Genomic DNA, 24,046 nt, shown 5'->3' with positions numbered 1-24,046 from the left:
CGCGAGGCCTTGTCTGCTCTGCTGTGGGTTCTAAACCTGGTCGTCAGTGTGACTTTATCCAAGGGAGTCTCGTTGATCAGCTCTGTGTTTTAGAAGGATCCACCCCAGGAGCAGCTGGACAGAAAAAGGACTAGGTGTGGGCAGAGGTGACTCAGGGGTGTTGCAGGAGTCCCCAGGGTACACGGGAGGTGGGAACAAAGCTTGGGGGAGGGGAGTCAAAGTCAGGTTTGGAGACTGAGGCAGTAAACCGAGTGAGGATGTGGCCTTAGGACAACGGTGGGAACGGCCGGTAAGTCCCTGGGATAGAAAGGTCTCTAGGGATGTTTTCTCCCTGTCTCTTTATTGTGGAAATTTAAATAACCCGACAGACCCATACTCAGCTCAAACAATTATCAATACATCAACTGTGTCACTTCCCGTGTTCTGCCCCCCACCCGTTATTTTGAAGGAAATTCCAAAGGGCTCAGATTGTTCACAATCTAATACCTTATCGTTTGCGTCAACATCCTCCGCGGAACTTTCACTCCTGTCTTCATCTTCGGCAAAACGGACTCTCTTCTTCCTCCCTCCCCCCTTCGCCCTCCGGCCCGCTCCTCCGGCTTCCAGCTGTCCCGCCCCCGCCACCTGCGGGTCCTCCCCCTCGCTCCGCGCTCCCGCGTCTGCTGCCCGCTCGCCTTCGTCTTCCGCATCCTGCTGCTCCCGTTCGTCCTCGCTGCCACCTTCGGGGAGTGCCTGTCCCGCATCCTCCTCCTCCTCCTCCTCACTGCTGCTTTCATACCAGCCACTACTCTTCCCAGAGTCCAGGGCTCCCAGGATGTAGTCGAGCCCATCGCGGGCAAAGCTAAGAGGCACGGAGCTTCCGTCGCCCTTCTTTCTGCGCTTGTTCAAGCCGAGGCACCGCTCCAGCTTTCGGATCTCTCGGTCCTCCTCCTCGTTGGCCGCCAGAAGTGCCCGTTTCCGGGCTGCGGCTGCGGGGGCCTTGGTCCTGCCGAGGGGACCCCTGGCCTGGGCCTGGCCGGCCTTAGCCGGAACCGGGGGAGGTCGCAGCTCCTCGGACGGCCGCGAGGCCCGCCGTGGGGACGGCTGGCCGTCCTCCTCCTGCGTCGCCTCCGCCCGGGTGCCGCTCGCTCCGCCGCCGCCGCCGCCCGGGCCCGGGCCCTGCGCGGGGCCGGCCGTCCTCTGGAGCCGGCGCGCCTTCCTCAGGTGCCGCTTCTCCTTCCTCAGCTCCCTGCGGCTTTTCCTCCCGCCCGGGCGCACGCGTCCCTGAGCCCGGGGCCCCTCGCGGCCGCCGGGGCTCTCGCCCTCCGAGGTCGCCTGCACGAACTCCTCCACTGCTAGCTTTAGCCGCTTCAGGGCCCCCTCCCCGCCGCCCCCAGGCCCGCGGCGCGGCCTGCGCCCGGCGCGGCGCTTCCCACGAGCCATATGCCCCGGGCAGCCGCTCGGGAACTGGTCCGCAGCTCTCGTAGACGCCGCTACTTTCCAGGACGCGCCGACGCGCGACTTCCGGTCGGGGCCAGACTTCCGGGAGGAGAGCGGCGCGCTGCGCGGGGTGGCGTCCCCTGCTGGCGGGAGGGCGGCAGCGCAGGGAGCCGCACGGCTGCAAACGGTGCCTGCTCTTAAGGCTGTAAACTGTAACTTCCGAATGAGCACAAATACATTCTCGTTTAAAAACGAAAACTTTAGAGATTATGGTAAAGAAGGCTCCTAACGACGTTCCACAGCAGTAACCGCGCTTACGGGGTAGGGGTAGGGGTGGGGGTGGATCCTTGCGGACGCGTGTGTGGGTGGAGCGCGGCTGGAGCCATGGGAGCCACGCGGTGTGTTGCTGCGTGTTGCTCACGGGAAGCCTGGTCCTGAGCTCACTGCTCCTTTCACTCGACCTCAGGCCTCAGGTCCCTCCGCGCTCCGCGTAATGACGCACCTATCCCGTATTAGGATTGCTGGGCTTCCCTGGGGTGACGTTCCCCGATTACCGCTCCATGGACAGCCGCCCCCCCAGAGTTCAAGTCCGCTGGAATTTGTGGACGTGACCTCGTGTGGAAATAGGGCCTTTGCAGATGCAAAGTTAGGAGGAGGCCTTGCTGCATTGGGCAAGCCCTACATCCAAAGACAGGTGTTCTTAAAAGGGAAATTGGGCCTCACAGCTCACACACAGGCAGAAGGCCATGCGATGTCCGAGGCAGCGATGGCGGAGATGCTCCTCGAGCCCAGGGACTCCAAGGATTGCGGCCACATCAGAAGCTGGAGGAGGCCTGGAGCAGGTCCTGTCCTGCAGCCCTGGGAGGGACGCACCCCGCCTACACCTTGATTTCCTCAGGACCGAGTCTCTGTATGTCTGTTTTAAGCTGCCTGGTTTGTGCTGCTTTGTCACTGGGTGATTTGTACTGGGAAACGAGTACAGCACATGGGAAGGTGGGAGCTGGGGACCAACAGTACTCAGGGCTTAATGGTGACCAGCAAAGAAATCTTCCTGGAGGGACCAGAGTGACACCTGGATGGAAGTTCAAGCCAGGGCTCCGGGCTTGGTTCAGATCCTCACCTCACTGTTGTGTGACCTGCTCAACCCACTGAGACTCAGCATCCCCGTCTGCAGAGTAGGGTGATCAGAGTGCCCATCCCACAGGGCTGTCATAAAATTAATCAGATTTTTTTTTTTTTAGGTAAGAAGTAGATTTATTTATAGAGAAACACACTCCTCAGAAGGTGAGAAAGGCCCCAGGGTATGGTGGTGTCAGTTTTTAGGGGGGGTGCGTCATTTCATAGGCTAATGAGTGGGAGGAATATTCCAGCTATTTTAGGAGGAGGCGGGATTTCCAGGAATTGGGCCACCGCCCACTTTTTGATGCTTACGGTTGGCTTTGGAACTGTCGTGGTGCCTGTGGGTGTGTCATTTAGCTTGCTCCTGTGTTACAGTAAGCGTGTACTGAGGCTCAAGGTCTAGTGGAAAGCGACTTGTCCGCCATCTTGGACCCATTTGGTTCCAATCAGGCTATGTCATTCTTGTGCCCTGCCCCCTCCCGTCCTGCTTCATCCCCGCCCCACCCCCCCCACCCCCGCAGAGATTTTACTCCCATATTCTTATGGGAAGCAGAAGGGCAATGGTCCGTCTTCTGTTACTGCTTCAAGCCTGGGTAGGGGCGTTGACCCTGCCTGTCAGGGAGTAAAAATCTCTGGGTGCCTGATCTAGGGGCCCCAGGGGCAGGACAGCTCCTTGTTTTAAGTCAGTATGGGTTGTATTCCTTGCATAGCCATCATCTTGGTGTGAAACTGTTGTAACTGCTTCCATAGCCTTTCTATGAATCTCCTTGGTGATGAAGCACTTTTTGTAACAGCATCAGAGTACAAAAATATCTATAAATAACAAAAGACTTAAAGGGCATGGTTAAACATCTGATTACAGGGCTTCCCTGGTGGCACAGTGGTCAAGAATCCGCTTGCCAATGCAGGGGACACGGGTTTGAACCCTGCTCAGGGAAGATCCCACATGCCCCGGAGCAACTAAGCCCGTGTGCCACAACTACTGAGGCTGCGCTCTAGAGCCCACAAGCCACAACTACTGAAGCCCACGGGCCACAACTACTGAAGCACTCGCACCTAGAGCCGGTGCTCCACAGCAAGAGAAGCCACCGCAGTGAGAGGCCTGCGCACCACAAGGAGTAGCCCCCGCTGGCGGCAACTAGAGAAAGCCTGTGCACAGCAACCAAGACCCAACACAGCCAAGAATTAATTAATTAAAAAAACCCCAAACATCTGATTACAGTGTAATCGATGAAGAAGCATGGTTACAATAAGCAGAATTACGAATGATTACATTTAACTTAACATACCAAATAATCTTAGTTAAATGTTTCTCTTTAAGATACCTCAGGGGCCCTCTGAAGTACCTCCAAGTTAGCTGGAATTCAAAAATGACTGAACTAAAATTTGGTGTGTGGGAAGTTTGTCAGAAAGTTTTAAAACACTTGGTCAAATAAGATCATAGGTCACTGTGAGACAATAGTTATTCCTTAACCAAAGTTACAAAAGATCTCAAAAGCAAATACAGATCACTTAAAGGCAAAGAAACGCATACTATCTGTTATTAAAAGCAGCATTTCAAGAAAACTTGGGAGGGAGAAACCAAATCGAGTCTTGTCCCAGCCCACTCCCAACAAAATCCACTTACCCAACTGAATTTAATCCAATCTTAAAAACTCCTGATCACGCACAACTCTTTTCAGTATTTTTTCTCATTCCTCCTACCTTCTTTTACTGAAAACATACATCTTACTTTCCTTAAACGTTTTTTTTTTCCACACTGAGTTACTTTTCTTGTTGACAAATTTGTAACAGATGAAGGTTTTATTTGACCTCCAGTAAACCGAGGTACGACAGAAGTGTTATACTCAACATTGATGACTCTAAAGACACGTCTATGTTAATGAAACCAACAAGCTTAAGCCTCCTCCAATATCAGATATCAGTTTAGTGCTGAATATTTTCCAGATGACATGGACCTGGAATGCATTCTGGCCAGATTATTTTCTGAGTATATATAAGGGCTTAATTTTTTAAAAAAGCCAATTAAGTAGCGCTCCTTTATGAATTCATTTTTGGCAATACCACACACCTACAACACACATATAGATACGTATGAACACACAAACACACACAGAGGCCTCATACTTCCCATTCCACAATTTCAGTCCTGAGCCAGGTACAACATAAAACCCATCAGTTACAAGGGGTTGGATTCAAATCGGGCTTCTGGCAGACGGAACAAATCAAGGTCACCTATCTAGATGGCTAAACCCTTTTTACTAGTGTTTACAGAAAAGGCATTTAGGATTTCTATTTATCCTTGACAAGTCAAGTTCTAAATTACTCTATTAAAATTTGCATTTAAAAAGATGGCAGACCCCCACCCACCCCCATTTGCACTGAGAAAAGAAATTCCAGAGTTTTGTCTCCTAGAATAAAGATAGAGTCGAATAGAGAGAGAGAGACCTACATTATGTATGTCTATATCTCGAGGGGGGAGAGAGTGGGCGGGCGGGGAGCCAGAAGGAAGCAGGGCTGGGCAGTGGCATCTTGGACCTTCACCCTGTCCCATGGGGGCTGCTGTGGTGAGGGTCCTGAGGCTGCCACCCACCCGCCCCTCCCACCATGCCCACCCACCCTCCGGTGCAGATGCCCACACCCACACTCGGCCTTTCAGCTCAAAGGTCCACCTTGGGCACCTGGCCCAGCCAGCTCTGTGGGAGGGAGCTGGGGGTCCTGGTCCCAAGGGGCCTCCCCGTGACATTCCCTCGGGGCCCCGACGCACTCACCGAGCCCCCTCCCCCCCATCTCCCTCGGACTCTGGGGCGGGGGTCTGGCTGGAGGCGACCTTGTCCCAGCTCCCTCTCCCCAAGCTGTGAGCGTGCGTGTGTTCTTGTTGAGGTTCTGTGTCATACTGCAAGTATAAACAAATAAAGGAAGACAGTTTAAAAAGATAAAAAAATAAAAAGAGGGCAGAGATAAGGGTTCCTGAGAAGACCAGATAGGACATTTGCATCTCAAAGGTACAGGCAAGTTCCTCCTAGGATGACTTTGTTTTCCCTTCGTTTAATACCTACAAGTCTCTTAAGAGAAACTGGGAAGGGACTTCCGTGGTGGCGCCGTGGTGAAGAATCCTCCTGTCAGTGCTAGGGGACACGGGTTCAAGCCCTGGTCCAGGAAGATCCCTCTGCTTGCTGCCTGTGTGCAGCGACGAAGACCCAACGTGGCCAAAAAAAAAAAAAAAAAGATAAATAGGGGAGGTTTTGGGAGAGGTAAAATAAAATTAGTGAGATTTAAAAATTAACTTCTTTCTTTTGTTCCACATGGAACTGACACCACCTCCCTGTTCTCCCTAAGCAGCTCTGCGGGGCTCTCGGTTTCTGGTCTGTCCCTCTTTGTCACCTGCACTGTGGGGCTGTGGTCTCCTCCTGTGAGGGCTTGTCTGGAGTATTAACCGCTCTTTCGCAGGCTGAGTCGTGAGCCGTGTCTGATTCGCTCTGCATGGAGAGCTCCCCAGACCACTGTGTCCTCAGTTCCTGGAGTGAAGTGACAGGGAGGAAGGGTCTCCCAGCTGGAGCCCCCAGGCCTGGGGAGAGAAGCAGGAGGGGGGGTCCCGGGGCACGGCCCCCCGCCTTCCTGAGCACCTCCTCCCGGGCCCTGGCCGAGGATGTGGCTGATCCCTTCCGGGAGGGAGAGGGAAGGAGTGAGCATTGTGGGCTACATGCCGCCCCAGGTCTCCCCAGGCTCTCGTTCCTGGTAAAGCCCTGCAGCCCGTGCCTCTCTCTCACTCAGCATCTTCTCTGGTACTAATAGCAGCTACCCTGTTTTAACAAGGGCCAAATGAATTACATTCACTCATTCCTGCCGGGTGCTCTGAAAGAAGGGGTCTGGCCCCCAACAGCTGCGCGGAGGCAGCCAGCTTCCAGAATCCTCTGCACCTGCTCCAACCTGGGACCAAGCTTGCTCAGAAGTTTCTTTGCTCTGAAGCCACGACTTCGAAGACTTCGTGGCGGATTGATGTGGGCAAATCTTGGGGTTCTTTTTCAACCCCAAGATCCTAACGTGAAGGAGGCCTTTGCAGCGGTTCTGGCTGGCTGGCGCTTGGAGAAGCTGTGTCTGTCCGAGCCTGGAGGGGTCGGCAGGCGTGAGGGCGCTGGACGGCTGGTACCTTTCCCTGGTCCTGGTGAAAGGGGCTGGCTGGTGGGGAACGGAGGCTTTAGCATCTGGTTGCAAACATGGAACAGTCCATGAATGACACAGGGGTGACGCACGTGCAACAGAGGGCCCACGGCAGGTAGTAGGGCAGAACGCTGGCATGTGTGTGCGTGTGTGTGTGTGGGTAAGAGGCGTTGGAGAAGTGGGCGAGGCCAGGCCTGGTGTTGATGCTGGGACCAGTGGGGAGCCGGCGTGGTGTTCTGGGTGGACACGTGGGTGGGGGGTAACTGGAACGGGGCTGCGTTTTGAAGCAACGGCCCCGCAGCTGGCAGGGCTGACTGAGGTGGAGCAGAATTGATGGGCAGACAGAGGCTGCTGCATCAGACACTTGTTCCCCAGCCTGGAAAAACTGCTGGTTGCCGACAGCTCTTTAAAATAATAGCACGGATGATCTATTAAGAGTAATATGATATACAGTTGAAGTGTAACCTTTCACTCTGTGTCTTAGTCCGTTTGGGCTCCTATAACAGAACACCATGAACTGTGCGGCTGCAACTTCAGACATTCGTTCCCCATGGTTCTGGAGGCTGGAAGTCCAAGAACAGGGTGCCAGCAGATCCAGTGTCTGTGGCGACCCCGCTTCCTGGTTCATCGACGGCCATCTTCTCACTGCGTTCACCCCTGAGGGAGGGGGTGAGGGAGCTCCCTGGGGTCCCATTTATAAAGGCCCTAATCCCATCATCAGCTTCACCCCCATGACCTAATCACCTTGCAAAGACCCCCACCTCCTAACACCTTCACTTTGGGGGTTAGGATTAAAAATATGAATTTGGGGGGAAATAAACATTCAGTCCATAACGCTCAGGTTCACAGACTTTGTTTCAATGTGTCAATTTATTGACTGCTTATTTTAAGATATTGTTTTTTCTGGTACAAAAATAATTCATGCTCACCATAAAACCCAGAAATATCGTAGTTAAATGTGTAATGTAGAAAGGGGAAGCCCACCTCAAGCTCTTCCTCCCAGAAATACATTTCCTTCCAGATAGTCAAGGCATACATTAACTTGCATTACGATTACTCTTTACCAAAATAGAACGCATCGCTTTGCAGTTTCCCTTTTGCTCTTGATAATACAGCTCAGGTTTTTTTCCCCACGTCAGAAAGCTATGTCCCGACAGCAGCGTTGCCTGGAGGCCTGCTGGAAACGCAGCATCACGGGCCCTCCCCAGACCCACTGGGCCAGAGTCTGCATGTATCAGCCTTCCAGGATCCCGGCAGCCTCTCCAGCACGTTGACATCTGAGAACTGCCGATTCTGGGTCCCTCACTCTTTTCAACGGCTTTATGGGCATAATTTATGTAACCAATGTGCTAATGGTGAATATTTTTTTCCTTTTAAAAACATATATGTGTATTTTGCACTATTAAAAAATGCCACAGCAAACATCCCTGTGTGTGTGTGTGTGTGTGTGTGTGTGTGTGTGTGTGTGTGTGCAGGACCGTGCAAGGGTTTCACAAGGTTATCATCCTAGAAATTGCTTAGGGAAAGTGTATAAACACATTTTTTTGAATTAACAGATAATGCCAAATTGCCACCCCCAAAACCGTGCCAACCCGTGCTAACATTGAGAGTGTGAGCGCCTGTCCCCCACACCTCCCCTTCGGTGACCCGTCCCAGCTGCTCCTCTCTGCCCATCCGATAGGTGAGAGGTCAGCGACCCCCTTCTTCAGCATCCTCTCCACCCAGACTTCCTCCCCAGCAGCCCTCCCGCTGACCCTGATGAAGAACATTCAGTCAGACCCAGGCCTGCTGGCTCCTTCCTCTCCATCCTTACGGCCACTGCCCCAGTGCCGGGGCCCTACCTTGGTCCTCTGCAACCCACGGGCAGCCTGGGTGCTCGCTTCAGCCCTTGTGGCCCAGCCCCCGCCCCCATTGTCCCCTCCCTGCCCCCTCCTCCAGGGCTGCTGGGTCTGGCCTCCCTGGTGTCCCACGCGCCCTTGGCTGGAACGCCCATCCTCTTCCGCTGCTCGGGGCACCTTTGCTGGAGCAGTTTCCCTGCTTACTGCTCTTACGTAACCCTCGTCTTAGAGGAATTCTGTGTCTCCTCTGTGTCTGCGTCTTGCAGCTCAGATTCTTCTTCAACTTCCTGCAGCGTGTTTCTATCCCCCAGGGGCTAGTTCACGCAGTAGGCAGTGAACAAATGAGTGAATGAATGAATGAATGAGTAAACGCCTTCAGATCCTACTGGGGCCAAAATGAACTTTCACAGCCGGCACATCCTCCGTCTTTTCCTTTTGCTACGTTAATTATCAGTGGTGCAGGCCAGCCAAGAGGGGCAGGGGCCAGGTAAGCAAGAGCAGGGGGGTCAGACTGGACCGGGAAGAAGGATGCCCCATGGGAGGGGCTCCAGGGAAACTGGGCCTCTGAGCCGAGCTTGTCCTCTGGACAGGAGTGTGTGGTTTATTCCGTTAGCTGCGGGGTGGGCTCACCATGTGACACCACTCACAGATGACTAAGGAGCTGTCCCTGGGTCACAGACCTGCACTGACATCTCTGCCCAGTAAAGGAAAGGGAAAAAAGTCATAGTTATATGTTGAGACTTTCAGTATTTTTAGTTTACAAGCCAACTATTCATCACATTAAGACACTGATCTATAAATAAATTTGAAGGCAGTGATACATCTGGGTCTTTGCAGGCCTGAAGTTAGGCAATGATCTGTAAATATATTTGTCTGTGTCATTGATCCCTTCTTTATTAATGTCGTGGCTTTCACTGTGGTTATCAATTTCATTCCCGATTACCAAAGTCCTTACAGAACCTTTGTTCCCTGGCGTGGCCTGCATCGGTCAGTGCTTATGCATTTGAGTAACATAAAGTTACATCCACCTCTGGCTGTGGTTCAGATGCGTCATTAATTTTCATTAGCTCTTCCTGTTCTTTCTATATACTTCTCCCCATTTTCACTGGGTTATTCTATTATCTGGAGATGCTTCTCCTATATGGAGTGCACATTACCTAAATGCTCTTGAACTGAAGGTAGGTACATTTCCGACATAGGGACACTTTACCTTCTCTGCAAAAGTTAAGCCTATTTCGTTAGTTATGTAAGATTTCTCGTTACTTTTTATTACTGTCTCTGTGGTTGTTGATTCTACAGCAGGCTTTATGGTCAGGCAGTCCTGTATCCACGCAGGGCAACCTTAGATGAGGTTTGTTTCCCACGAATATTCTCACGTGAGGCCATCCAGCTAATGCATTGTGTGAACTGTGACTGACGAGATGGGACCGAGGATGTCTGCTGTTTTTACGTGTGCTTACAAATCTCTTTGTCTTTCTAGATGGCTACCATACTTACCTTGATTATACTATATTTTGCTTATATTAGAGCAAACTAAAACTTGAATGCAAAAAAACCTCCCACACTTACAAAAAAGAAAAAAAAACACAAAAAAGAAAAAACAAAAACAAAAAACCTCGAATGCAGCTCTTGCAAACTGCATAAATGGTACTTAGTATCACCACTGGCTACAGGCACCAGCCCTTTCATATCGCTCAGATCACAGACTAAATGCAGACACTGTCTTCTTTAGGAAACCCTGGGAATATAACAACAACCAGGCATATATTGTTTCTTAAAATTTTTTTTTTGATGTGGACAATTTTTAAAGTTTTTATTGAACTTGTTACAATATTGCTTCTGTATTATGTTTTGGTTTTTTGGCCGCCAGGCATGTGGGATCTTAGCTATACGACCAGGGATCGAACCTGCACCCCCTGCACTGGAAGGCAAAGTCTGCACCACCGGGCCGCCAGGGAAGTCCCAACCAGGCATGTTTTATTTTTTCTAAATGAAAATAGTTTCGTTTTGACTATGGGAAGTTCAAAGTCACATTTCCAGATAATATCAAAAAGTTTGATAAAAAAGGTTGTAGAAGACACTTTTGTCAGTTCCTCCCCGTGTCCTCCACGCAGCAGGTACCTGGGGCGTCCTGGAGCAAGGGGCTTTCACTCCGGTCCTGCCAGGGGCGTGGAGGTGGGCTGAGGGCTGGAGGGTGGGTAGCCCCCGGGCATAGCCCTCCGGCCACCACGGCTTCTTCCGCGGCCCTGCGGACTCGGAGAGTGCAGCTGCGCACAGCCTCCTCCGGGCGCTCACGTCCTGGGCCAGCTCCCCACGTCCCCAGCGCACTTCGGGCGTTGGTCCTCAACCAGAGCTCACGCATTAAAATCCTCGTATCAGGGTCTGCTTCTGGAAGATTCCAACTTAACAGAGTAGTCAAAAGAAACAAAACCTGCTGCTAATAATCAAACAACGGTCCAGAAGTCACCAAGGGAGGGTATTCTTCCTAATTTTTCTAAACCCGAACTTGGTTTCCTCCTCCCTCGGCCCCAAATTCTTTCTTACACACACACACACACACACACACACACACACACACACGCACGCACTTTGGGAAAAGGAGGGTGGGGATCCTATTCCATTCCTTCTGTTTCCCGAAGCCCTCGTGTGCCCAGGAGAATGGACCACCGTGAGGATGACGACTGCATGAGGACCCCAGGAGACGCGCTCCAGAGCGGAGGATGGATTACTCCCCGGAGGCAGGGGCAGGGGTGGTGGGCAGACAGCACCGCCGTACATTTCAGGTGGCTCCTTCTCCCTCTGTCCCGGGAGCCACCAGAGCTACACCCCAGCTTCCTGTTCGTCCTTCCCTCTGCCTAGTGGGGCCGCCTTCCCCCGTGCTCGTGGCGACACTGCCTCACCCATTTAGCCCCAAGCAAATATGACCTCTGTTTTGAAACTGACTTTGAGTCTCTCCTTCCCTTTCCCCAGATGTCCCCCTCACTCAGAATTCCCCAGCCCTTGCTTGTCTTCCCCAAGGCCGGGGACCTGGGTCACACTTTTCTGTTTTCTCAGGGCCTGGCATAAAGGCCTTCAGAAAACGCCTGTTTCTTGGTTGATGGAAGTGGAGAGGTTTTTACTGTTCACAGCATCAGAGCTGGGAATCCCTGGCCGAGTCGCTTGGATCTCAAGGTTCACGTGGGAAATTGTGGGCTCATTTTGATTATTTCAGTTATCCACACTGCAACACTTTTAGTTCTTCAGGAGAATTTTAAGAGGTCCTTTAAAAAATCATCCAGTGGTCTTGCAGTAAACTCTTGTGCTAGTGATATTTAGCATGTAATGAACTTTAATTTTTCCCACGTCAATCACAATAAGCATGGCTCACATTCAGGGCGTGTTTGCTATGAGCCAGGCACTAGTCTAAGCTTTCAGAAACATATCAATTCACTTCGTGTCCCCGAGATCCCAGGAGGCAGCAGGAACGGTGTGCAATAGACACAGAATTGCAGTCGCCCCTCACCTTGCTGGTGCGGGGGTGGCAGAGCTTGAGCGAGTCAGTGCGGAGAGTGCTGGCTGCATCTCCCTGGCAGGCTACCCATGACTCCAGCGAGGCGTTTCCAAGTGCTCCCTGAAGGATAAAGAGCTGCACGAAGGGTGTCGTACTGTTGAGAAACGGGCCCCTCTAAAAATACTTATCATTTGTATTCACCCAGCAAGACTGCTGCTACGAAGCATCTTTCTTATGTTGCTTCCGTAACATTTAAACTGCATTTGAAAAAAAAAAAAAAAGACAAAGAAATAGTAACTACCCAGAAGAAAACCAGTATCTATCACCTGGCAAGCAATTTTATTGGAGGTTGGCCCCGTGGCTTGGGAGATCTGGGACTATGTGTAGACAGACTAATTTTCCTATTAGCATAGAGTCAATCTTTAGCCTCAAACACTGCCTAAACATGAGCTTTCAAATGAGGCGTGTTTGAAATAGCACGGTTGAAAAAGACACAGCAGTAAATCAAAAGACCATTGTAAATCAAGGTCTCACATTACCGAACCTCGTGTCTCCTTTGTGAAATGTGTGATGAATCTTTCAGTTGCCTGGAAAGCGATCCTTCCTGTTGGAGAGATGGAGCGAAGGTCCCCTCACCTTGGCGACGCTTATTAGGCCTGAGTTTGATCCAGCCACCTGCCACCTTCCTGAAGACCACAGAAACCTGCCCATGTTCTGTCATTCAGAGCAGTTTATACAGGTTTTCAAAGAGTGGACATCTATACCAAGATGCATTTGCTTCTTCTGTCTTATTTCTGGTCAGTTGGGAATAGCTGGCTTTTGCCGCGAGAAAGGCATTTCTCTGATTGCAAACTTTGTGCCACCACTAGTGTTTTTGTTTCTTTAATACATTTATTTATGTATTTTTGGCTGCGTTGGGTCTTCGTTGCTGCGTGCAGGCTTCCTCTAGTTGCGGCAAGCAGGGGCTACTCTTTGTTGAGGTGTGTGGGCTTCTCATTGCGGTGGCTTCTCTTGTTGTGTGGCACGGGCTCTAAGTACGTGGCCTTCAGTAGTTGTGGCTCATGGGCTCTAGAGCGCAGGCTCAGTAGTTGTGGCACTTGGGCTTAGTTGCTCTGCGGCATGTGGGATCTTCCCAGACCGGGGCTCGAACCCATGTCCCCTGCATTGGCAGGCAGATTCTTAACCACTGCGCCACCAGGGAAGTCCCACCATTAGAGTTTTACAATATCAGGTTCTCACCCTGAGAGCCCAAGAGTAAGAGTCGCCATCCAGCATCTGCTGTGGGGTGGGAAACGGCGCCTATCTGGGGTTGGTGTCAGTCAGGGCTTATTTTCAGGATTTTACCCGGAAAACGAGGCAAGTCTAACATTTCATTTCTCAGTTAATTTCCCCAAGAAAATAAATAGAAAACAAATTATTTGAGTGTATTGTAATTTAATACTCCCAGCTACTGTAATTTAACACTCCCAGCTAGCGAGTATTCACTTATACTTTATAGAGCAGTTGGTTGAAAATAGTGTAGAACTTTTCACAGCATTTATTGATCTATTTCTGGCATATGAATCCCCAGACAGGAACTGTCTATGGGCGAGATTTTACGACCTCAATATAGATCCAAAGCTTTTAATGCACCTTTTGCCTTTATCATAATGTCACTGAGGAAATCAGAGTGGGGAGGAATGGCCTCCTGACATCAAATTCCATGTTTAATTATGTTAAGATGGCTCTGTTTGACACAGTCCTTACATCTAAAGATTTCAGAATAGTTCTTAGCGGATCTGGTCACGTGGCCTCTAAAATTAAACCAACAGGAAGTCCTCCTTCGTGTCGATGATGCAGAACTACTGCTGTGTTCCCAGGGCCCTCAGGACACAGCTAAACCTACCCATCAGGTACTGTCAAGAGAAACAGTAAAGTATCATCACGCCAACACCAAAAGAGGCGTTCTTGTCAGCCTAACTCTGGCATCTGATTCGATAATACTAAGCAACCTTATTTAACTGATGAACTTATTTTATTATTTGGTGAATCCGTTGGTATACATTTCCTGAAGCCTCACTTAGTTCTTTTATTTTTCTTTTATTTTTTATTGAAGTATAGTTGATTTGACAATGTTGTGTTAGTTTCCGGTGCACAGCAGAGTGACTCCGTCATACATACGTAGATATCCTTTTTCAGATTCTTTTCCATTATAGTCTATTACAAGGTTTTGAATATAGTTCCCTGTGCTATACAGTAGGACCTTGTTGTTTCTCTATTTTACACATAGTAGTGTGTACCTGTTAATCCCAAGCTCCTAATTTATCCCTCCTCCCCCAGCTCAAACACATTCTAAAAAAAATCTACATTTTCTTACTCCCCTCGCCCACCTTTTATGATTTTGATGTCCTATTTCACAACTTCATGTTTATCCTTTTGCTGTTCATTGTGGTTATAATCACTTTCACAAACTTTTTTGACTGTTTTTTTTAAATCTATGTACTGGCTTATTTAAGTGATCTACAATTCTTTTATATATTTGCTTTTCCTATTGTGATTTTCCCTTTCTTATAGATTCTTGCTTCTTTTCTATTTAGAGAAGACATTTCAATATTTCTTTTAGGGTAGGTTTAGTATTAGTGTACTTTTAGTTTTTGCTTGTCTGAGAAATTCTTTCTCTCTGCTTCTATTCTAATGATAATCTTGCTGGGTAGAGTGCCCTCTGTTGCAGGTTTTCCTCCTTCAGGACTTTGAATATAGCTTGCCACTCCCTCCTGGCCTGCAATGTTTCTCTAGAGAAATCAGCTGATAGATGCCCTTATGTGGTTCCCTTGAAATGAACTCTTTGCTTTTCTCTTGCGGCCTTTAGACTCCTCTTTAACTTTTGCCATTTTAATTGTCATATGTCTTGATGTAGGTCTGTTTGGGTTCATCTTGTTTGGGGCCCTCTGTGCTTCCGGTGCCTGATGCTTAGTTCTTTTATGATAGTAGAGGATGTCCTTAAAATATCCTTTAACAGAGCCCTAAATGGGACAAGAAATAGGGTTTAACCCTGGCCTTGTCCCTATTGCTCTTATTCTACGCAGCGGAACAGAATGATGGTGCTGTAACTGAGTACTTGTCGGAACTATGGAAAAGTAGTTTGCCTTTGGTGCCTCCATAATCCCATTCCGTGGAGGATACAGCTGTCCTTCATGAGGATAGCGAAATAAGTCAGGGTTTTAGACGTTTAGAATACAACCTCAGCCTTGCTGTGCAAATACCAACACTTGGTATGCTGATATCTAAAGCACAGGAATCTCTTTTCAAAAAATAACCTAGCATAAGTGTATTACAGTAACCTGATCAATTTTATTTATGGCTTTATTGAGATACAACTGTTATATATAAAAAATGCACATATTTGATGTATACACTTTGTTTAGTATGGACATGTGCTTTCACCTGTGATACCATCACCACAGTCAATAAACTTATCCATCACCTGCTAACTTCCTCATGCCCCTACCTTCTTTGTCATAAGAACACTTAACATGAGAGCTACACTCTTTTTTTTTTCTTTTTTTTTTGAGAGCTACACTCTTAAAACCTAATTTTCAAGAAAAAAAAAAACAGAATTGTTAACTGGAGGCACTAAGTTGTACAACAGATCTCTGGAAACTGTTTATCCTGCACAATGGAAACTTTATGCCTATTACCAACTCCACATGTCTCCCCTCCCCCAGCCCCTGGCAACAACCATGCTACCCTCTGCTTCTGGGAGTTTGATTACTTTAGATTCCTCAGATAAGTGGAATCATGCAGGATTTGTCCTTCTGGGACGGGCTTACTTCACTGAGCGTGATGCCCTCCTGGTTCATCCATGTTGTAGCATAAAACAGAATATAAAGTGTATTCTTTTTTAAGGCTGAATAATATTTGATTGTATGTATACATCACATTTTCTTTATCCATTCATCTTTCGATGGACACATAGGTTGTTTCCATATCTTGGCTATTGTAAGTGATGCTGCAACAAACTTAGGAGTGCAGATAGTTTTGAGCAATCTATCACATAAATACTGTCAAAAGCCTAACCTAATTAACTCAACATGGATCATAGACCTAAGTGTAAAATGCAAACCCCCTAGCAGATAACATAGGAGAAAACCTAGATGATCTTGGGTACTGTGATGCCTTTTTAGATACAACACCAAAGACACGATCCATGAAAGAAATAATTGTTAAGCTGGATTTCATTAAAATTAAAAACTTCTGCTCTGCAAAAGGCAATATCAAGGGAATTAAAAGATAAGCCACATAGTGGAAGAAAATATTTGCAAAAGACACATTTGATAAAGGGTTATTATCCAAAATAGACAAAGAACTCTCAAAATTCAACTCAACTCAAAGAACTCTCAAAACTCAAGAAAACAACCCAACTAAAAAAACTGGCCAAAGACCTTAATAGATACCTCAGCAAAGAAGATATACAGATGGCAAGTAAGCATGTATGAAAGGATGCTCCACATCCTATGTCATCAGGGAAATGCAAATTAAAACAGCAATGAGACACCACTACACACCTCTGAGAATGGCCAAAATCCAGAGCACCGACAACACCAAATGCTGGCGAGGACGTGGGGCAGCCGGAACGCTCACCGCTGGTGGGGACGCACGTGGTGCAGCCACTTGGCAAGGCAGTTGGGCGGTGCCTTTCAAAACGAAACGTACTCTTACCATATAATCCAGCAAGCATGCTCCTTGGTACTTACCCAGAAGAGCTGAAAACATATCTCCACACAAAACCTGCACACAGATACTCAGAGCAGCTTTATTCATAATTGCCAAAAATTGGAGGCAACTCATACGTCCATCAGTAGGTGAGAGGACAAATAACCTGTGGTGTATCCAGAGAGTGAAATATCATTCGGTGCTAAAGAGGGATGAGCTGTGAAGCCAAGACAAGGCATGGAGGAACCATAAGGCACGTCACTAAGTGAAAGCCAGTCTGGAAAGGCGACACACTGCATGATTCTGACTCTATGACAATCTGGAAAGGGCACAACTATGGAGACGGTAAAGAGATCAGTGGTTTTGGAGGGGAGGGGTTGGGAAAAGCTGAATAGGTAGAGCACAGAGGATTTTTAGGGCAGTGAAAATACTCTTTATGATATGATAATGATGGATATTTGTCATTGCACATTTGTCCAAATCCACTGAGTGTACACCACCCAGAGTGAGCCCTAGGATGAACATGGACTTGGGTGATGCTGATGTGTCAATGGAGGTTCACCTTTGGTAAAACAAGCGAACCACTCTGGTGAGTGCTGTCAACAGAGGGGAGGCTGTGCCTGCGTGTGGGCAGCGGGCGGCCGGGTGGCCCACTGGGAAATCTCTTCGTCTCCGTTTTATTGTCGGCCTAAACTGCTCTTAGAAAAGCAAAGTTATTAAAAAAAAATACTTAGCCTAGGCAATGGATATTGGAGATGAAGATCTTAAAAGTTAATTTAATTTTTATATCCTTTAAGTTTCATTAACCCTTTTTCAGGAAATTGCATACTTAGACTAACTTACTCTGTGCTCCCCCCATAGAAAACTCTTCAGAACCATAACTTAGCGTCCTGCCTGTAGATTTTGCAGGGGGCTGATAGAACCCCTGCAGCTCATCTCTGTGCTTTCCAGGGGTTTGCCATGGACTGTGCTGTGGGCCGACCAAGAGACGTGTGCACCAGATGCCCCTTCAGGGCCGGCCTCTGCTGCCGAGAGCCGCCCTGACCACAGGCACGCCCTTCCCTGGGTGGTCCACGTCTAGCGATGGGCTGGGGGAGGGGATTTGGGGGGCTCCTCTGATGGGCCATGGTGGCCCACTCTGCCCTGCAGGCTCCTGGCCTGAGCCACAGCTCCCCAACCCTGCTTCCTCCCCTTTCCTCTGTGCGGATCTCCAACACAAACTCCATCCCAGCTCCTGTTTCTGGAAAACCCAACCTTTGACATGGCCCCTCCTAGTCACCCTCTGTAAAGACACCTAAGGCACAGCATTCTCCTTCTGTGTCCTTTCACTAGGTGGCATCCAGACTTCTGTCACCCAGGGTTTCCCCTCATTAAGCTCCAGGGCTGCTTCCTGGAAGGGGAGGGGGCAAGGGGACGAGTGCCCCTCGGTTTGTCACTTTCTCTCCATTCTCTGATTCACATTCTTGAGTAACTTCCCAGAAGGGGAAGGAGAGAGCACGAAGTAAACTCTGTAAATGTCGTATCTGAAAATGATTGTATTCTACCTCATGCTTGATTGGTGGTTTGGTGGGCTGCAGAATTTTAGGTGAAACAGAATTTTTTCCCTAGGAACTTTGAAGATGTTGCTTCATTATTTTCTAGCATCTAGTGTTGTGTATGGAAAATCAGATGCCAATCTGATTCTTGTCTCTTTGTGTGTTCTGAAGTGATATATTGAGATGTGGGTCTCTTTTTCATTTATTGTGCTGAGAACTCTCCATTTGAAGACTTTTTTTTTTTTTTTTTGAGGTACGGGAAAGCCCCATTTGAAGCCCCATTTGAAGACTTTTGATTCTGGTAATTTCTGATAATCTCTCTTTAACAACATTCACCCCTCAGATTCTTTACACTCTCTTTCTGGGACTCTTATTGGTTAGATGTTGAAATTTTTTGGATTGATGTTCTAAGTCTTTTATTGCTTCCCATATTTTCCATCTGCCTTTTTCCCCAGCTCCGTCTTACAACTTTTCTATTCATGTTTTCAATTTCAGCGTTCTTTTAAAAGTTACTTGTCCTCTATTCTTTCCTTTTTCATGTCATCCTATTCTTGTCTTACGAATGCATTTGTTCCCCAGGATCTCTAAGATACTATTTGGAGTCTTTTTTGAAGTTCTGTTCTGTTTCTTGCAACATCTCAGATCACTCTAGGTTTTTTTTTTTTTTTTTTTTTTTTTTTTGGCGGTACGCGGGCCTCTCACTGTTGTGGCCTCTCCCGTTGCGGAGCACAGGCTCCGGACGTGCAGGCTCAGCGGCCATGGCTCGCTGGCCCAGCCGCTCTGCAGCATGTGGGATCCTCCCGGACCGGGGCACGAACCCGTGTCCCCTGCATCGGCAGGCGGACTCTCAACCACTGCGCCACCAGGGAAGCCCTACTCTAGGTTTTTAATATACTGTTTTAGTTTATTTGTATTTTGAAAAACATTTTTTGTGTAATTTCAGAAGCATTGTACACTTATGGAATTGGAAGATGAAAACTGAAAAATGCAACAGTTAAAAAAAAAAGTATGTCCCACCACCTAGAGATTAGCACTGCTCGAATCTGAGTACATATCTTTCCAGATACACATATATATGCACATGTATAAACACACATATGTTGGTGTACTTACAAACACACTGTGTATATATATATTTTTAATTGAAGTGTAGTTGATTTACAATGTTGTGTTACTTTCTGGTGTACAGCAAAGTGATTCGGATATATATATATATATATTCTTTTTTTTTTTTGACTGTGCCGAATGGCCTGCAGGATCCCAGTTCCCCGACCAGGTTTTGAACCCAGGGCCACAGCAGTGAAAGTGCTGAGTCCTAACCACTGGATCGTCAGGGAACTCCCTACATACAATATATCTATTTTTTTCAGATTCTTTTCCATTATAAGTTATTATAAGATACTGAATACAGTTCCCTGTGCTAGGTCGTTGTTGTATATCTGTTTTATATACAGTAGGGTGTATCTGTTAATCCCAAATTCCTAATTTAGCCCTCTCTGCCACCCTTTCCCCTTTGGTAACCGTAAGTTTGTTTTTTATGTCTGTGAGTCTGTTTCTGTTTTATAAATAAATTCATTTGTATGATGTTTTTTAGATTCTGCACACAAGTGATATCATGTGATATTTGTCTTTCTCTGACACACTGTGTATATTTTAAATCGATATGGGATCATAGGTGCATATGATTTCTTGGTTCCCTTTTTCTCGTTTCCCTTATTCTTTCTCCTTCGTATTTCTTTTTTTTTTTTTTTTTTGCGGCACGCGGGCCTCTCACTGTTGTGGCCTCTCCTGTTGCGGAGCACAGGCTCCAGACGTGCAGGCTCAGCGGCCATGGCTCACGGGCCCAGTCGCTCCACGGCATATGGGATCCTCCCAGACGGAGGCACGAACCCGTGTCCCCTGCATCGGCAGGCGGACTCTCAACCACTGCGCCACCAGGGAAGCCCTCTCCTTCGTAGTTCTGGTTTCCCAGTTATGTCCGGTCGTTCTTTGCTGACCTTCAAGCTACAGCATAGGCAATGGCTCGTGTGTCCTGTGGAGGCTCATCAGAGCCAGGTTTCACTGCAGGGTGAGCAGGATGGGAGACCCCTGGGCTTACGATGTGAAGACTTGCACTGTGAGTCATTTGGAAACTGGGAAGCAGAGTCCACAGACACATGCTTTACTGTCTCATTACACATCTACAAGAGTCTATGATTTCCTTTTCGGTTCTTTCGGTTCGAAAGAACCGAAATCTGGTGTCATTAGGAAAGCGTGCTGTGTGTTTCCAGGGAGGCTCGGTAGGTTTAGCCTTAGGGTGAGCAGGCCAGGAGTCAGCCGTTCCTCTGGCGACCCCTCAGTGCTAGAATGCTGAGCAACTAAGAGTTTAATCCATGTGGCATCTTCATTTTTTTTCACGTAAACATATATTTAGCACTCGTTCCATTTTGCAACTCGTTCCATTTTGCAACAGGTTCCATTTAGCACTCGTTCCATTTTGCTCATTCTTTTAGAAGCTGCAGAACGTTCCACCGTAAGGTTTTACACGTGGTTGTGCCCCGTCCCTCTTGAACAGCTCGCACGTGGGTTCCCTGAGGTCGGCTTCTTGGCTCCCTCTTTCTGCTTGTCGGCCAGCCGACTTGGACTGGCTATTAACTTTGGGCTCATCCCTGAGGTCAGTGTTTCCAATGGTTAACGTCTGCAAGCCCTGTGACATGAACCTGCCAGGAGGAGTCTTTAGCTGGTTTACTGCGAGGCCTTTTGGAGCCATAGGTTAATATATTAATGAAGACTCTGGCTGTTACCCCACATTAAATAACGGCTGTGAGTGATGGGAAGAAACACATCCTTAGGCTCTCCTGCCGAGCACGAGATTGATGAGAATGGATCCTCTGCCAGGAGAACTCAAAAATATTATAACCTTTTATTCCTCTGCAGATTGGATGAGTGTGTGTTCATTTCTATGTTACTACAAAAAACCTCTTACGATGATTCTGAGCTAAAAACATATTAAATCATCGCGTTAATTATATCGAAACAGCACACTGAGATTCTGTCGCTAATCCAGTTTAAACTTGGCATCGCCAGCTCATCCAATATTTTATTTCGATTCAGGGTCACATTAGTCAGTTGGGGATGAGCAGATGTATTTATTTATCTTATTAGTTTATTTTGGTCAAGCAGTAAATTATGATAGAATGATAATAATGCCTCCGTCTATATACATCTCACAATCACAGACAAAGTCGACATTTAAAGACACTGTCTAAATACAATAGAAGTATTGACACTTCCACACTGTTTTTTCCACTTTTCTAGAAGAGTTTAAGTGGCTCAGAACATTCTGGATTCTATTTTTTTTTCCCGAAAAGCTCCCATTTTAGTGTTTTATTTGTGGCGTTACCTCTAGGTGCAAGTAGAGACAAAAAGAGTCACATATAGTATGACAATGTGCTTTAAAGCAAAAAACAAAAAAAACAAACCGCTACTGGTAGAGGGTTGGGTGCACGGTGGGCCCTAGAACTTTATCTGTCGCTTGCAGATTTCACCCAGGATGGTCCAGGGAGGCAGCCGGGGGCCCAGGCTCCCTGAGACCCCGGCTGGTTTTCAACATCTCCAGGACCATCCAGGGAGGCACATGAAACCCAACAGTGTCTTCCTCCAATTCCTTAAGCTCATTCCCTGGTAGCCTCCCCACATGAAGGGCCCACTCCTGCAGGACCACCTCCTCCTGGGCAAGGCCTCCCAGGGCCACCTTCGTTAACACGGTAAATTGCTCACAGTTTAGGCTCTTGCCCTGAGAGCTTCACCAGCACAGAAACTCAACTGCAGCAGAAGTCCTAGAGCACGTGGGTGAGAGGGACCCAGGCGGCTGTCAGAGGGCATCTGTAGTGCTGCACTGTTCCTGCGGCTGCCTGATCCCAAGAAGGGGGCAAGGCCAGGCCTATCTCCGCTCTGGAGGTGAGAGGGGCAGGCGCTCCCTCTTCCTGCCTGTGGCAGCCAGAGTGTGGACGTGAGCCGACGACAGCCATTGGATGCGACCACCCAGGACGGTGAAACTTTCGAGAATGACTCAAGGCATCCGTCCTTCTCTGGGTCAAGTTTCTCTTCTCCACACTGGGACACCAGGACCGCGGGTGGCAGTGACTCTCTGTGACTCAGCAGAGGCCAGGATTGCTGAGGGAGAGGCAGGATGTAGAAGCAGGTGGCCCAGAGAGACCCCGGTAAAGGCCTGGGGGTGGGGGTCGGGGGCGTGTGGGTCCTACAGGGGGGAAATAGCTCACGCTGCAGGGACCCCCTAAACTGTCACGTCAGGGGATACACGGAAGCCCGGACCTTGGCAGAAGTGGGGTGACCAGAAATGGAGGGGTTGAGACCACGCCAGCCTCACCAGGATCCCCTCCTACGTTGCCTCTTCAAGGAAGAACACCCCTCAATGGCCAATCCGTAATCTGAGGAGGTGAGTAGGGAGGTCACATGCAGAGAGAGCACCCCAGTCCCCAGCTCCCAGGGGAGGGCAGGGGCTTGTCACCTCCCTGCCCCTGCTCCTCCCCAGGGTCTCAGGAGCCACAGGACCCTCATCTTCAGGGCTCCCCTTCTGGTCCCTGTTTTCTGTTAGCATCCCTTGTCTCCTTTTCCGTTCTCTTGTTTGTTGCTATGTCTCTGCTTCTTGGTTGCCAGTTTAGCAGGGTGCATTCTCTTTTCAGATGGCAGCAATGCTACCGTTATTGGAATAAAATGAATAACGGAGGCGATGCTCCACGTAAAGCAGAAAATCACAGACCACTTTCAATGCCAAATAAGACCTTCTGGGTGTGTGTGCTAGAGAACGATGGCTTTTTAGGTAATAGTCTTAAAATCGCGACAGCAAACACAGGCAGCCGTCGTGATCCAAGGCTCTGTCTCTGTAATCAGATGAGGAAATTTGTGCATCAGCAGGTTTGACTAATGTTGAACCAGAGGAAGGATAAGCAAGAGGGATTTTTCTGCACTCACCTTTGAATACTCACATTTTAAGTATGGTTCAACTGAGCATCGGGTCTTAGTGATACAGTGGGAATAATGCAAATTTCAACATGTTTTCCCCAAATTTGGTAACAGCTTTTGCCATGTGATTGTTCCAGCTCAGCTTCTTCCGATGAGCACTCAGGGAGTGGCTGTGATGTCGTGGCCCATCTTCCCACCGGAGGTGAAGTGTGGAAACTGTACTTCCATTTAGGTTCCACTTTTCAACACCCTGGTCCTGGGTATTGAACAGTGTCACAATTTTTGTTGCAATCATCAAACATGACTTTGAAAACTCATGAGGAGAAGGAAGCCTGTTGCGTTGACCCCTACTTCTGCTCCTTCTGTCCTTCCTTCTTCCTTCCTGATGCTTCAAGATTCCTTCTTTTGTCATTACCTTAATGTTTGAAGAACTTCCTTTAGCCATGCTTGAAGGGTAGGTCTGTTAGTGACAAATTCTTTTAGTTTTTTTATTTCTGAGAATGTCTTTACTTTCCCTTTATTCCTGAAGGATACTTTCACTGAGGCTATAGAATTTGTGGCTCACAAGTCATTTTTTCAGCACTGGACAAATGTCATGCCTTTTCCTCTGGCCTCTGGGGTTTCCAATGACAAATCTGTTGTCATTCGAATTGGTGTTCATCTATCAGAAATTTGCCTTTCACGATTTTTTTTCTTTGTCTTTGGTTGCCCGAAGTTTAATTATGATGTGTCTTGGATGGATTTCTTTGGGTTTATCCTGCTTAGGATAAGCTCAGTTTCTTGAATGCCTTTTACCAAATTTCACAAGTTTTCAGCTATCATTTTGT

The 24,046-nt window shown here is 48.1% G+C and overlaps 1 protein-coding gene across 1 annotated transcript in view; it reads right to left on the bottom strand.

The window, feature by feature from the left end:
* The window catches only part of NOM1 (nucleolar protein with MIF4G domain 1), a gene marked incomplete at its 5' end in the record, with an annotated part of 42,416 nt that overhangs the window by 13,665 nt on the left and 4,705 nt on the right, over positions 1-24,046 (bottom strand). Inside the window, 3 exons of the mRNA XM_082846875.1 lie at positions 487-1,562; positions 10,659-10,695; positions 12,040-12,147. Of these exons, the coding sequence (XP_082703001.1) occupies positions 487-1,562; positions 10,659-10,695; positions 12,040-12,147 (1,221 nt within the window). The remainder of the gene's footprint in view (positions 1-486; positions 1,563-10,658; positions 10,696-12,039; positions 12,148-24,046) is intronic.

This window comes from Leucopleurus acutus (assembly GCF_964270905.1).
Source record: "Leucopleurus acutus genome assembly, chromosome: 9".
Taxonomy (NCBI): domain Eukaryota; kingdom Metazoa; phylum Chordata; class Mammalia; order Artiodactyla; family Delphinidae; genus Leucopleurus; species Leucopleurus acutus.
The sequence above is the reverse complement of the archived record's forward strand: the minus strand, read 5'-3'. Positions and strand labels throughout refer to the sequence as shown.